The sequence below is a fragment of the Archocentrus centrarchus genome, chromosome 11 (genome assembly GCF_007364275.1).
Source record: "Archocentrus centrarchus isolate MPI-CPG fArcCen1 chromosome 11, fArcCen1, whole genome shotgun sequence".
Taxonomy (NCBI): Eukaryota; Metazoa; Chordata; class Actinopteri; order Cichliformes; family Cichlidae; genus Archocentrus; species Archocentrus centrarchus.
The window spans coordinates 20,318,825-20,333,612 of NC_044356.1; the positions used below are offsets into that span (position 1 = coordinate 20,318,825).

Below are 14,788 nucleotides of genomic sequence, written 5' to 3' on the forward strand. Positions count from 1 at the left end.
GAAAGCAGCCAAAAAAGAAGACATGTGGTTGAAATGGTTATGAATAATTTTTTCTCTAATGGTTAAAATTTTATTTGTGAAGATATTCACAAAGTCACTAGAAAAAGCATTTCATGCAGAAAATGTAATGTGAATGCTGAATGCTATTGTTGGTTCAAGTGAATAAACTGCAGCCACTTTATGCACAGTTAGGTAGTTTAGTTTAGTTAAGTGGTTCCCAACAGTCTGATATATTCAATCATTTTTATCTCTGGGCTTTTAATGAAATAATTTAAAAGATTTAGAGGTGAAATCTGTGTGTGTGTATATATATATATATATATATATATATATATATATATATAGATAGATAGATAGATAGATAGATAGATAGATAGATAGATAGATAGATAGATAGATAGATAGATAGATAGATAGATAGATAGATAGATAGATACTACTAATATGACTACTACAACAACTAAGAAGAAGGAGAGTTGAATATTTTTGCACTTTGAAGAGCATCAACATTTACAACTGGACAAAACCTGAAGATGGGCTGGCATGACTAAAAGCCCCATAACAACTATGTAAGGTGAAAATGAACTTGAAAATATATGCATATCAATTGATCACTAATTATCCATCCATTTTCTGCATCATCTTCATCTTCATCTATGTCTCCCACTGATTTATTTTGAAAGCCTTGAGTTGAGTATCTTGGCCATCACCAGCTTGCTGTTTTAAAATCGCACCTCCCAAGCAAACGAGTGGATCTGATTGATGAACCACAAGACATCCCACGCTCATGTGGTCCTGACTTTTTGCGACCACAAAGTAAACCTGCACTAAAGCATAACCTGTTTTGTCATCTCTTTTTACTCTAACATCATCATGCCATTTCCAGTAGGAGAAATAATGACTGAGACCATTAACACATCATCCATCCATTTTTCCATTTTCTTCCACTTATCCAATTCAGGGTGGCAAGGGGTGCATGTGTGTGGGTGGGGTGATTAGCTCTAAGAGTTAAAATTCCTAAGAGGAAGTACACAGCACATCATGTACCAAACTGAACTGCAACTAAACCATGTTTAGGCAGAGCAAACTGTTTTTCTGTTCTGTATAAAAGCAGCTACTGTGGCTTGGTGGCTACTTTGAGGGGGCGAGAGGCATTGTGCGCCCTGGACAGGTTGCCAATCTATTGCAGGGTTAAGGATCAATAATTATGATCCAGTAATACACATTTATACATAGTACTGTATATTATTCTGAAAAATGCCATTCTACATAATGAGCATGCTTACTTTAGGTACTTTAAATATATTATGATCTTACTCTTGTGCGTTATTAGCCTCCTTAGTTAGGACTCTATATAACTTTTACTTACATGAAAAGTCTAAATACTAAGTCCTCCAATCTCATTGTATATTCTGTATAATGACAATAAAGGCATTCTATTCTCTATTCTATTCTCTACTTTTTCCCACTTTGCCAAACAATGATAAAGACAAAATTATATTTCAAATATGGTGCAGCCTCACTTTTCATGTAATAAATCAGCAATCGGATTTTCAGGGGTGCAGCCCAAAGTTTTCTACGTCAATTTTCTACACTGATTTTTATTACTTATTAAATATTGTAATTTCCAGTGGGCCCTCATTTTTAGTTCTTCGAAACGCCTCACCATTAGAACTGCTGCCATGGATGGATGGTAACTATTTCTGTGCGGAACCTTTGCACTGAACACTGGTTCTGCGGAGCTGTTTTGGTTAGGAACCGGAAGTGTGCAGGGTGACATTTACACCGCAAACGAAGGCGTGTGTTCAATCGCTGAGTAACGACTTGCCCTCCTGTTTTGTGTTTACTTGTTTATGTATGTATAGGTGTGTAGATTAAGGAGCACAATGGCCGCGTGGAGCTGCCGGTTTCTTCTTCTGCGGGGGACTCGGCTCATCCCTCCTCGTGCTGAACGGTACTGATGCTAACGGGCTAGCCGTGCTAACATAAGTTCACCGAGCTGCAGCAGAGTGACATTAAGGTTTAATTGAGTAATTTCGTTGCTGTTATCCAAGCCATACATTTGCTGTAGATAGCTAATATCTCCGTTTTGTCTTTAAAAAATAATAACGTGCTGAATTGGTTCCTACCAATTCTTAGTTTGTCATTCATAGGAATGACAAACGGGTGTTTTCACATCTTTTGTGCTCAACGTGACATGCTTGATCATTAATTTGCGGCTGTTATAGAGAGAATAAAACTGCTCCACAGCCCCAGTCAGTACATTTACCCTGTATAAAGTAAACTATTAATATACTCATTAAAATACTTTTGTGATACTCTGGTACTTATGTAGTGCCTTTTTGCCATTCGCCCAATCCCACACACTTTCATACAGCATTTATTTATAACATACACACACACTCCGATGGATGCATCGGGGCGTATATAGATACGCCTTCCTACTTTAATAAGCAGGCATGCACTAATTGTAAAATTCCAAGGAACTGCCAATGTTTGAAATAGGAATTTAGCACTTGGCAATAAAAATATTACATAGTTTTTGTGATTTCGTAGTATTTTTCCCCCTTGTGTGCCAGAGAAGCAAAATAATCATCTTTATTTAAAAAGAAAACTATATATATATATATACACACGTTACTAGGTAACTGTTAGCATCCATAAATGTTAAGTTATTTGCCAGTAGCCAACAAAGATATATCCATGCTTCTCTGCTGAAGGAGCAAACATATTTGTGATCTTCCCTTTTCATACTGAAAAGCAAAGTTTGTGAAAACTAGCCTAAAGACTACTTTAAATAAAAATGTGTAAAAATGTAAAGAGCATTGCCTTTATTCTTTATGATGCTATAAACCTGTTTATTTTGCTTTTTTCCCCCAGGTTTGATGATTTCTTATATCCACCTGTTGTGCAAATAATTGAAGAGCTTGTCTAAATTGTGTAGTGTAATTTGATTAATAACTGTAATGTGATAACTGAATTTGGGAACAAAAGTCTTTTATTATTGTGTTACGGACAGATTTCATTATTACATTATTATTATACATCATTATTGCATGAATGGCTCTGTAACACTGCAAATCAGTAATATTGATGGCCCTCTGCAGCCAGGCAGGCATACTTTGAAATGACAACAAGCCACCAGGCTTCGTTCAGTCCCATGTGGCACTTAATATGCTCAAACTGTCCATGTAAATGTGCGGACCTGTTTGTTAACGCATCAGCAAGGACGCTGCAATGACCTGACTCTGCAGCATCAGACTGATGAGTAATAGCATTTATTGTTTCAGCTAAGTAAACTAAACTGTAGGAGTAGTTTGAGATCTGACGCAGTACGGCAAATTTCAAAGTAGATTATCCAGTATATAGCAGCGCTTTAAGATTTTTCGGTGCATTAAAGTGGATTGATTGCGGACCTTTTTCCAACACTGGATTTTTATTTTGAACCGTACAGAAGCTTTGCACGAAGCCTTATTTGTTGTTTCCTGGGCTTTGGTGTGGCCCCTGTTCATCCGCTGTTGGAAGGAAGTCGTTTAGTTCTTCTTCCTTAAGTCAACTTTCTGCTTAGTGGCTGCACCTCATAAAAAGAAGGTTTGAAAAGCAGCTTGGTGGCATGGAAGCCTGTTTCTGCCACTGGACCTGTGCCACCCACAGGTCAAAAGTTTGGGTCATTATTTCAAAATATAGAGTTAGTAACTCAAACATCTGAGACGATAACTTGAAATTTTAATAATAACCCAAAACTTTGAATTATGGATGGCAAAAACTTTTTTCAGTGGCATAGAGTGGGGCGTTTGTGCTCCCAGTCAGAGCTGAGTGCCAGAGAGGCTCATATTAGGGACGTCATCCATGCTGACGTCATCCAGAGGCGAGTGTAGAAAAAACTGTCTGAAACTAAGTGTTTAGTTTTAACCCCCTGAACTTGTTCGTTTTTACTACCCTTTCAGCTTGTTCGTGGACAAAAATGGCCACTAACAAACAGAGGGCATAATTTTTTACTTTTTTCTTGTTTTTTGATTTTTTTTTTGCATAACGTTCTTAACTAACATCAGTTCTTCACGTAAATGTAAAATGTTCATTCCTTTTTTATTTATTAACCCTTCAAATGCCAGCTTGTTTGAACAATGCACTTGTTGGCAAATTACCTCAAAACTGAATACTTTATATATTCTCAGTACTATGGGATTCTCTTGTATTATCAAAAGTACAGCCTGAGATATGTAACTGATTAATAAGAACACTGATTATTATGCATTATTTTTTTGCAGGGAAGGCAAAATTGAAAAAACTCCCTTTCAGCTTGTTCGTGGCCAAAAATGGCCACCTCATGTTTATATTCAAAAAATGTTCTAAAATTAACATTTTTTAACCAATTTTCACACTTTCACAACTTGATTTTTTAAATTAGCATCAGTCCTTGTCATTAGAACCAAAATTTGATTCAAACTCTAAATTTTAACCTTTTAAATCCCAGTTATATCGTGTAGTCCTAATAATTTATAAAATGAGAAAATTATAAATTTACATTTTTTTACCAAATAACACATGCAACCTGATTTATTTTTTTAACCTTCATTGCAGCTAAATGCATGTCAATTATCAGCAGTATCATTGATTTTTATGAATCATTACTTTTTGTGCAGTGATGAAAAAAACCTAAAAACTCCCTCTCAGCTTGTTCGTGGCCAAAAATGGCCACCTCCTTTTTGTGCTCTAAAATGCTCTAAAATAAATATTTTTTAACTGATTTTCTCACTTTCAAAACTTGAATTTTAAAATTTGCATCAGTCCTTGTCATTAAAACTAAAATTTCATTCAAACGCAGAATTTTAACCCTTTAAATCCCAGTTATATCATATAACTGCTATAGGCTTCCTCTATTCCCCGTCGCTGACCGCTGGTTGCCTGGGGTTTGTGCACAAAAGAAGCACATTCTTCCCTCGCTTGGGCATGTAGGATACTGCCATGTTAGTTTTGTGAAAGGAAAGACAGATGACAGAATCTTGTGCTGTCACAGTTGGAGGAGGTGGGGAGGTAGCTCTGGTTTGTTTCTCCTTGATTGTACCAACCAGAGCCAGTTGTCTTCTGAGGAGTTCCAAGAAAAATGAAGTAAAGATGTTTTCACATGTGACAGTGTGTCCTTGTAGCTCCTGTCAGTTGGAATGTGACCCTCATTCCATGGTTAACTTCCCAAATCAGAATTCCAATGTAGGCTCTCATCTCCACTTCATCCACATCCTTCCAAACCTCACACCTCCTCCTCCCATGCAGGTTTGTGTGGGTGCACAGAAGATGAATGATCTCTTCTGTGACAAACAGGTCAAAGGCAGACTTCAAGTTGCTGATGTGGGCAATTGCATACAGGGTGGGCCCTGGGGTGAGACCAGCAGGTACTGGATTGTAATGCAGGGTCTCTTCAGCAGTGGGAAACCACATAAGTTTCCAATCATGAGACATCCACTGATCCAACTGCTGTGTCTGTATTGTCCTCACGCCCTAAAGAAGTAGAATCAGGCACTGGCTGGTACTCTTCATCATCAGTGCTGATGCTGTCAACCTCTGAGGAAGGTGTGCCCTCATCTTCAGGAGTTGATGTGTCTTCAAGTACAGAGGATTTCTCCCCATCTTCGCTCTTTGAGCACATTACATAGTCAAGTGCTTGAAGCAGTGAATATGACCTTCTTGCTGGAGAAAATACGATCTTGAAGCTGCTAAGTTTACTTCTGGCAGCAGTCTTTGGTGCACCTGCACAAACTCCGGGACAGATTTACAAACAGTGCCAGAGGTGGTTGTTGTTTACCCTGCAGCTACAACTTTGAACTCTGCAAGATGGCCAGTGAATTTTTTTTTAAATTTTTTTAGAGGTTAGATATTTGGGTGTGGTATTTTTTTTTAATGAAAAGAACAAAGCTACAAGTGCTTTGAACATGTGCATCAAAGCCAAGTTTACCTGGGAAACTCAAAGCTGAATAGCTGGTAAATTGGAGGTCATAATCTATTTCAGTCTGTCTTTCAAATACATATTTCTGCTAGAATGTCACATAAAGGAATAATTATTTTCATGCACACACACAAAAAATTATGTGACATCACTCCTATGTCAAAATTGTGTGATTTATTTGCTCCACTGGAGTGTAGTAAGCCATCATACGCCCCATTGGAAACTAAGAATATTACATAAAATTGCCTGCTTAGCAAATAATTAATAAATTATCTAATCTGGTAGAAACTGTTAAAAATCACAAATTCCATGTCTTGAGTTTAGAATGAAAGCAGTTGTGCCCAAAATGCATGCTTTTATGTTGCATATAACAAGAGATTTAAAAATGTAGTTTTAATGGGTTTTAATGGGCCAAAAGTGGCCACGATAGAGCCAAGAGGTACAATTTGATGTACACACTACATTATTGACATATTTCAGTAGCTGAAGTTGAAAATTAAAAAATCAGAATGAAATCTAGACCCTTGTGAAATTTTATTCCATATGCATTAACACAGTTAAAATGGTTAAAAAAAGAGAGTGAAGTGGCCACAAATGGCCAGCATAGAGCTCAGAGGGTTAAACACTTAGTTTGCCTTACAGGGATTACTTCTACATAAGCTGACTTTGTTATTTAAAACTGAATACACTTAATATCTAATATGAGCATCCACCAATATAACAATAAATAAATCTTTAATTCCTGTAGCAAAAAATGCTAATTTTCTGTGGTACTCTGGTGGTATTTGGAGACAGTTGTGTGTGACCAGTATTACTCTAACTGTGGGCATAACTGACTTTTTTTCTCTTTCAGTCCTGCCCTGCTGGTCAGTTGTATCAGGACAGTAAAAACCACAACATGGTTTGAGGAACACCTCACAGACGACAACCAGGAGTACATGAGGAAAAGCATGGCAGAGGAATACAGAAGGCAAACAGCTGAAAAGCTCAACCCACTCAAAGATGAACCGTGGACTCGACATGAGTGGACAGAAGGTAGGTGCAACCATTAGTGAGAGCCGTGCCCATCGTGATTTTTGTTTCTGTTGCCTGGCAAGTTCCGTGTTTTCCTCTGTTCTCTTACCAGGGAGTCGAAGAGTTGGGTTAGTTGCTGTGAAGCTGGGTATGGCTCCTGTCTGGACGAAAGAAGGCGAAAGACATGTGGTCACCATGTTACAGGTAGCACACAGATTTTGCACCGTAATAGCTGCAGATAGCCTTCAAGTCTTCAGGAATGATAATGTGCATTTATGGTTGTTATCTGTAATGAAACGACCTAGATTAATTGGATTGTGCTGTAGAGTGCAAGCAAAGAATAGCAAAGTTAGGACACAAAAATCTCACCTTCAGACTTTGATGTCCCATTTGAAGCAAGTTCCTCCTCCTCCTCCCTTACAACAAGGTGTGAGGAGCAGATACTGGATGTTTGCTTATTTCAGATCACGTTTTAATCGCATCGACTTATCTGTCATTAAAGTAAACTGAAGCGAGCAGTGGCTGCGTGTGCTCACTCTGCTCTTTATTGATCACGACTTACTGTAGTGGGAAGCATTATAACTTTCATAACTTTAATAACAGTGAAATGTCAATGTTAACAGTCGGACAGATTTTTTTTTAAATTTTGTCATCACCTCCCTTTAAAATGAGATTCAAGGCAATAAAGAAACTAATATCCCCATCTGCTCACTCACTTCGGTCACAGTTAGTCATTTTCTCTTCAGCTGGTTTTTCCAAAAAAAAAAAAAAAAAAAAGAAGCCCAAGTTGAATGTTGAAACTGCTCCCTTTAGGTTCATGTCTGAACTGAGGTTGAAAGTTTCTCATAACAAATGGAAGATGAACAGGGCAGCCTTAAATGTTGGATTTTAAAAGAAATATCTCACACACGATGTAATATGTTGTGATTTTCTTGCATTGTAATGATGCAAAGTTGTTTAAGTACTGTATGGTACTGAATGAACCTGTAGGCTGGGGCTTATTGTTTTGCACCAGACACTTCCACCTGTTTGCTTATTTCTCTCATCGCTTTTGACAGCTAGGAGGCAAAAACTGCTGTCAGACTATTATTAGATTAAATACAGCGGTAAAGCTGTCTACCTGATTGATAATGCAGCATCTGCTTTCTTCAGGTGCAGGACTGTCATGTAATAAAGTACCTACCCAAAGAAGAATATGATGGACACTCTGCTGCTCTCATTGTAGGAGGAAAAAATGTATCGCCATTCCATGTAAGTAGAAAATACATTTGAGCCTTTGACAGCCTCGTTCTGCTTTTGAACCACAAGCCTCCGAAGATAGTGACTGCACTTTCATTCATGCTAATTTTTTTCATACTTTCACAAAGCATATTTTTTCACTCAGTCAAGCTGTGACGAGTGTTTACAGCAGTTCTTGAAGTGTTGAGTTTGTACTGAATTGTAACACCACATTTTATCACAGCACCCTCTGCCACAGCTCAGCAACCGGTGCCAAACACTTTATCCCATCAAAGTGATGAGTGTCCACGTCTGAATGACGTGTGCCACACGCAGTTGATTCATGATTTAATCAAAACATTGCTCAGCCATTCCCCCTTTATCATTTCAGCAATATGGAAATTACACTCACCTACTAACCATTGTGTTCTTTTAGATTTGCACTGATCGGTCAAAACGTGAAAACCACTGACCTTTGAAATGAATAACATCACTCACCTTGTTGCAATGCCGTGTTCTGCCAGGAAGCGTTCATGTGAATAGAACTTTGACATGCACCACCCACCTAAACTTTACCGTTTGCGCTCGTTTACTCTCTAGCATGTTGAGCTGTTTTGATGGCACAAAAGGGACCCACACAGTATCAGGCAGGTGGTTGTAAAGTTGTGGCTGATTAGCATTTAAATGGGTAGAAAGCATATGATGGAGGTGGCTGGGGAGAGGGAAGCCTGGGCTTCTCTGCTTAGGCTCCTGCCCCCGCGACCCGGCCCCGGATAAGTGGAAGAGAATGGCTGGATGGATGGATGTATGGAGAAAGCATGTGATTTTATTTCTGCTAAGTCCCGTTAAAGATGACGAGTGTAAAATGTTTTTCAAGATTGTAATAAGCTCCAAGGCCCCATGACTCCCTAAGACTGCTTGTCAGAAGTCAATAATACAGTTAACTGAGACAACACTGGCTGGCAAACTTACTTGTAAAGATACAGTGAAATCTAATCTAATCTAGAAAACGGGTTTAAAAAAAGAGAGAGAGAGAATTTTGCCTCATTATGAGGATTTCCCTTAAAATGTCCCTCCTTTTAAAATGAAAAACAAAAGGAACAAGTGTGAATACATTAGTGTGTAATTTATTTTTTCAGCCTCGATAGATGCTCCGTGTGCCGGTGTCAGGATTTCACTTGTCTAATCTGAAGTTGTTTTTGAATCCTTTTCACACAGCCACATCACTCTTTATTCAGAAGCAGAGTTTGTTGGAGTGAGAGGCTTTGGCAGGCTGATTTTCAGTCAACAGAAGGGGGTGAGAGAGAGAGAGTTTCGAGTGACTGGAGGCGCTGAGATGAGAGCGAGCCGAGTGAAAGCAAATGTCAGAGACTCTCAGTGCCAAGTGTGTGTGCGTGTGCGTGTGTGTGTGTTTGGCTCCCATAGCTAATTTTAAAATGCCAAAGTCCAACTGCTACTTACAGCATTTACTTCTTTTAACACCTTATTTATTTCCATCCATCCTCATTTTTCTCTTGTGTTCCATCACTGTGGCTGACAGAGGTCTGAAGTGCAAATGGAGATGTTCAGGAATGCAGGAGTGCCTCCAAAACAGAAAGTCACCACCTTTAAAGTTTCTGACAATGCCATCATCAAGCCAGGTATGAAAGGACATTGACTTTTATAATTAAAGAAATGATCAGTTATTAGATTTTATACGTGACTTGTGATGCGGTCTTGTTTGTTGCGTGTTCAGGCACTCCTCTGTATGCAGCACATTTCCGTCCTGGCCAGTATGTGGACGTCACAAGCAAATCGTAAGTTATGTTCTGCCAGCTCCTCATTGGCACCTCTTCTTGGCTTCAGCTCTTGCTGCTTACCCTTTCTCAGCTCCAGCATCACGTTTTGAAGATAGATCAGTTTTTGAGTTTACAAGAAATTCCAAGTCTGTCTTTTTATATTGTTACCTTGTAGGGAAACATAGTCATCATAAGAGCAATCTGAAAATATGAGCGTGTATAAATAAACTTTCTTGTCTTTGTTTGTAGCATTGGTAAGGGTTTTCAAGGTGTAATGAAGCGATGGGGGTTTAAAGGTCAACCAGCCAGTCACGGCCAAACAAAAACTCATCGCAGACCGGGAGCTTCTGGACCAGGAGGGGTGAGATGCACGCACACACATGCACGCCTGCTTATTAAGATGCTCATCCATGCCAAACGTGAACAGTTGGTTCCCCAAAATCTATTAATATGAGCATGTGTGTTGTTCATCATCTGCATCCAGGATCCAGCCAAAGTTTTCAAAGGGAAGAAGATGCCTGGCCAAATGGGCAACATCTACGTCACAGCTTATGGACTGAAGGTACACACACATACATGCACAGAGCCTTGGTTTTAAACTTGGTCGTCCTTGGCTGGAATTTCAGTTCAATATTGTTTCATCTGCCTCTTCTGTCTATCTGTCTCATTTCCAGATATGGAGGGTCAATACCAAGTACAATGTGCTGTATGTTAACGGCTCTGTCCCCGGCCACAAGAACTGCTTACTGAAGGTAAATATAATCATCCACAGTCAAAGTGGAGCGCGAAGTCGAAGGTCAACCTCAGCAAGCTTAGTGTTCTGACAGAGACAAGTGACCTTGCACCTGTAAAACACTGTCACACCTGCAAGACAGTGTGCTCCGTCTTCATCGACACAGAGCTGGATCAGCAGTGTGTGTGTGTGTGTGTGTGTGTGTGTGTGTGTGTGTGTGTGTGTGTGTGTTGTGAAGGAATGGGAGCATGCTCTTTAATGATGTTAGGATTACCCAGAGCATCTATCTCCATGCATCTCAGCATGGTGTGTGTGTGTCTGTGTGTGTCTGCGTGTGTGTGTGTGTGTGTTACACCCACATACACACAGGCTATTATTTGTTTTGCTGACAAGTGATAATGAATACAAATGTGTGTTGCATTTCACCCAGCTCAGCTGTGTGTAACGCACACCTGGATTCATTTTAGATTATAATGCCCGAAGGACACACATGCACATTATGAATGTTTGTTCGTTGTTGTTTGTTTTTATTATTCAAAGGGGCCCTAATGTCCCTGTGTGCATGAGGACCAGCTATGGTTGATTGCTTTAAATTAAAACTATGGCTAAAATTAATGATAATTTTTGTTATTGATTTCAGTGCTGTCTGTATGAGTAATCACTTAGCTCATTGGGTGGAGGTGGTGGATTAAAGGTGCTATCAAAAAGTTTTGTGACTCCACCCAAAAGATATACTTATGTGATGTAAACTTGGCCACCCTTCCCTTCAAAGTTATCTCCCTGCAGGAGCGCTGTGAGTGTTACAGCACTCCTGTTTTGTTTGCATCAGTCTAGGAAAGTCCCGTTTTTGACCTGCACCTGTTCAGTGTCATCATGGACCTCAGATGTGCGCAGAGCAAGCATCAACTCTGTGTACAGTCCAGAGACCAAACAGCAGTTTTCAGTGGAGGTTCATGTTAAGAGCATATGTAGGTAAAAACTAGTCAGAATAATTTCAAGTGTGATTTATTTAATGTTCCTTACAGAGCAAATTGTTTTCTAGCACTTGTACTTGACTATCAATTATAAATTAGGAGGTCATTTGTACAGTGGTGTATTACCTCCACTCTAGGTAAAATAAAAATGTTGCAGAGCCAGGGGAGAGGGGCTGTTCTGAGGAAAAATGCTGAATTTTATATTAGTAATACATGTCCGGGGGGGGCTCTGATATTCTCTGAGAAAAAGCATGAAAAGACTCTGTCATGATTGGACGTGCTAAGAAGAAAAGAGCATCCTGGTTCGGATGAGATGATGGCTTTTATCTGTGAGTTACTGACGCACCTCCTCACGCACGTGTGCATTTAGTATTATCTGTTTATTAGTGGTGGTCTGTGGGGTTATGTAAATAATTTATTTCATTTCATTTTGTTCTGTTTTTTTACCTTAACTCTCTCCCCAGCTCAGTTTTTCTTTATTTTACCCAGAGGGGCTGCAACATGCTCTCATGAATTTCTGAAAAGTGTTGATTTACTTTTAATAGTGGCCTTATTATGTGCTACACAAGTGTTGTGGAAAGTTCTTATATTCAGTTTGGAATTAAACTTAAACACCGATGTGCAACAGACGTCCTCTGGATGTCATTTCAAAGCTTTCCAGCGATCGTCTGTGAAACCAGCTATGCTTCCTGTCAGCATGGTGCTGTCTTTATTTTTTATTTGCCTAAAATGAAGAGCTACACTACTTTGTAAAAGTCAGGGGCAAGCACCATAACTGGACACCTTAAAAGCTAGTTAGAGACTTTGAAACTAGCTGTTGTTGATTTAAAATGAAGACAGAGTCAATAAGTACATGGCTTATTACTCTCCTAAAATGCTTTCATTTTATTGAACTATTTTTGAAAGTTTATGGCGAGGCTGCCATGTTGGTTTCAGTTTAAGATCAAGGAGCAGACAGCCCACGCGAGGCATTTGTCCAGTCTTTATCTGAACAGTTTCAGGAGGCTGGAGGAGAGGATAAGCGACTCTAAATCATCTATCAGACACCGTCTTGCACCCCATCAAACGAGGAAACTGCTCAATCCTTCACACAAAAACGCATCCACTGCACATGTAAAATTACCTTCAACAACCTGTTTTTTTCTTTCTTTCTTTTTGCATTTTTGCTTCATATATAACTGTTTTTAGTCATTAAGAAAAGTGTATACCTGTGTTTGTATGTGTTCCAGGTAAGAGACACTGTGCTACCAACCAGAGGGTCCACCCTGCTCAACCCTCCTTTTCCCACCTACTTCACAGAAGAGGAGGGCGACCTGGATGAAGATCTGTACGACGACAACTTGTTCGTTCACACAGAGCCATCGTTAACACTGACCTAACCTCCCTCACACACAACCGTTTTACACAAACCTGCTAACTGTATCTTGGTCCTGTAATAAAGAGTATTTCCTTGTATTCTCTTGAGCCCCTCTTTGTGTGTGTGAGAGATGCACTGGCACTAAACATGTCTGTTTGATCCAAACAGTTATTACGATCTCTTTTCCCAGAAACCATGGTAACTGTAAGAGTGATGATGTCACTAGAGGATCCCCGAGTAGAGAGAGAGAAATTTGGGGAGGAGGGGAGGAATGAAACAAAAAGAAACGAGAAAAGCGAGGCAGGCATGCTGAAGAATTGTGCAATATCTCTGCAGGAGGGAAGGAGTATGTTGGTATGGGTGGAGTAATGAATTGGGTATAAAGCATGGAAGCAAACACAAAGGAGTTTTTAAAAAAGGGGGGGGGGGGGGGGGGGGGTGAGCTGGTGAAGGTGTGGAGGACAGCTAAAGGTGGCAGAGAGGGAGAGGCAGGGGTGAAGGCTGACAAAGGTTGACATTTGTGCAGAAGAGGATAAATGAGGACATTAATGTTGCAAGAGGAACTGCCGGGTGCTTAAGTCTGTGTTTGTGTGTTTATGTTCAGCGGTATTTAAATGAGGCGGACTGTTTGTGGGTTAACAGATCTCCTTGGGCACAGTGTGGACGTCTCTTTTTTTGTGGGTTGTAAATTATCAGATGAAAATCATGTCCTCCTAACTGTGTTGTTTAGCGTGCATGTATCCTCAGAGGCCTGTGTGTGAATCAGTCCCTCTCTGCTCCATATCTGCCATGTAATTGACAGCAGCAGAAAAAAAAACAAACAAAAAACAGGCTTTTGTTTGAAATGCTGACAAGCAGCAGTGATGCCTCACAGGAGCCCCTGCAACAATTGTGGATGCACACAACATCGATTTCAGCCCCCCCCCCCCCCCCCCCCCCCCCCCCCCACACACACCCTCACCTCCCCGCTGTCTGAAATGTGTAACATACAGTAGTTGGCCATCGTTTGGATATAAAATGATACAAAGTGATGACGCAGTTTGTGGCAAACTAAGTCCTGCGCTGTCTAACATACCACAGCTTGTAAGTCTGTAAGACCGCAGCAGGTTCTTTGAAATGGTAATGATATCATTTGAAAGTCCTGCTCTGTGGAGCCTGCACATCATCTGGTTCTTGTGGGGGTGGACAAGAGGAGAGCGGAGCGGGGAAGGGTGGGGTGGGGTGGGGTGGTCTTTGCCTGTCAAAGCAGCAGAGCAGAAAGAGAAGACGATAAACTCCGTCCAGGATTGGGAAGCTGTGGTCTCCCCTGACTTTCACAAGGATCTTCCTTCACCTGAGGACAAGGTGTGCTGGACTGTAAACTTCTATGCAGGTCTTTACATATTTTTTTTTTGGCATGGTAATTCATCCAATAAGTAAACAGCCTAATTAAAAATATATTAAAATTGATGTATTAAAGTAGATCTACAGTCTGGTGATAATGTATTTTGAATAATCAATAAACGTTCCTGGACCATGTGCCAAGAAAAGATTCCCCTCACCTTTACACCACCAGCAGCCTGAATCATTGATAAAAACTCAGACCAGCCAACAAGGAGGCCACTTCAAAGTCACTTAAATCACCTCTTTCTCATTCTGATGCTCAGTTTGGGCTTCAGCAGGTTGTCTTGATCATGTCTACATGCCTAAATGCATTGAGTTGCTGCCACCTGATTGGCTGATTACATATTTGCGTTAACAAGCAGCTGAACAGGTGTACCTAATGAAGTGGTC

The 14,788-nt window shown here is 40.0% G+C and overlaps 1 protein-coding gene across 1 annotated transcript; it reads left to right on the forward strand.

Annotated features, from left to right (window-relative positions):
- Positions 1 to 1,742: 1,742 nt before the first annotated feature.
- On the forward strand, positions 1,743 to 13,113 carry mrpl3 (mitochondrial ribosomal protein L3). Its single transcript, XM_030740916.1, has 10 exons — positions 1,743 to 1,954; positions 6,795 to 6,976; positions 7,068 to 7,159; positions 8,108 to 8,206; positions 9,714 to 9,813; positions 9,909 to 9,969; positions 10,201 to 10,312; positions 10,436 to 10,513; positions 10,626 to 10,703; positions 12,888 to 13,113. The coding sequence occupies exons 1-10, from the start codon at positions 1,887 to 1,889 to the stop codon at positions 13,035 to 13,037; spliced, it is 1,020 nt and encodes a 339-aa protein (XP_030596776.1). The 5' UTR covers positions 1,743 to 1,886; the 3' UTR covers positions 13,038 to 13,113.
- The last annotated feature ends 1,675 nt before the right edge of the window (positions 13,114 to 14,788 follow it).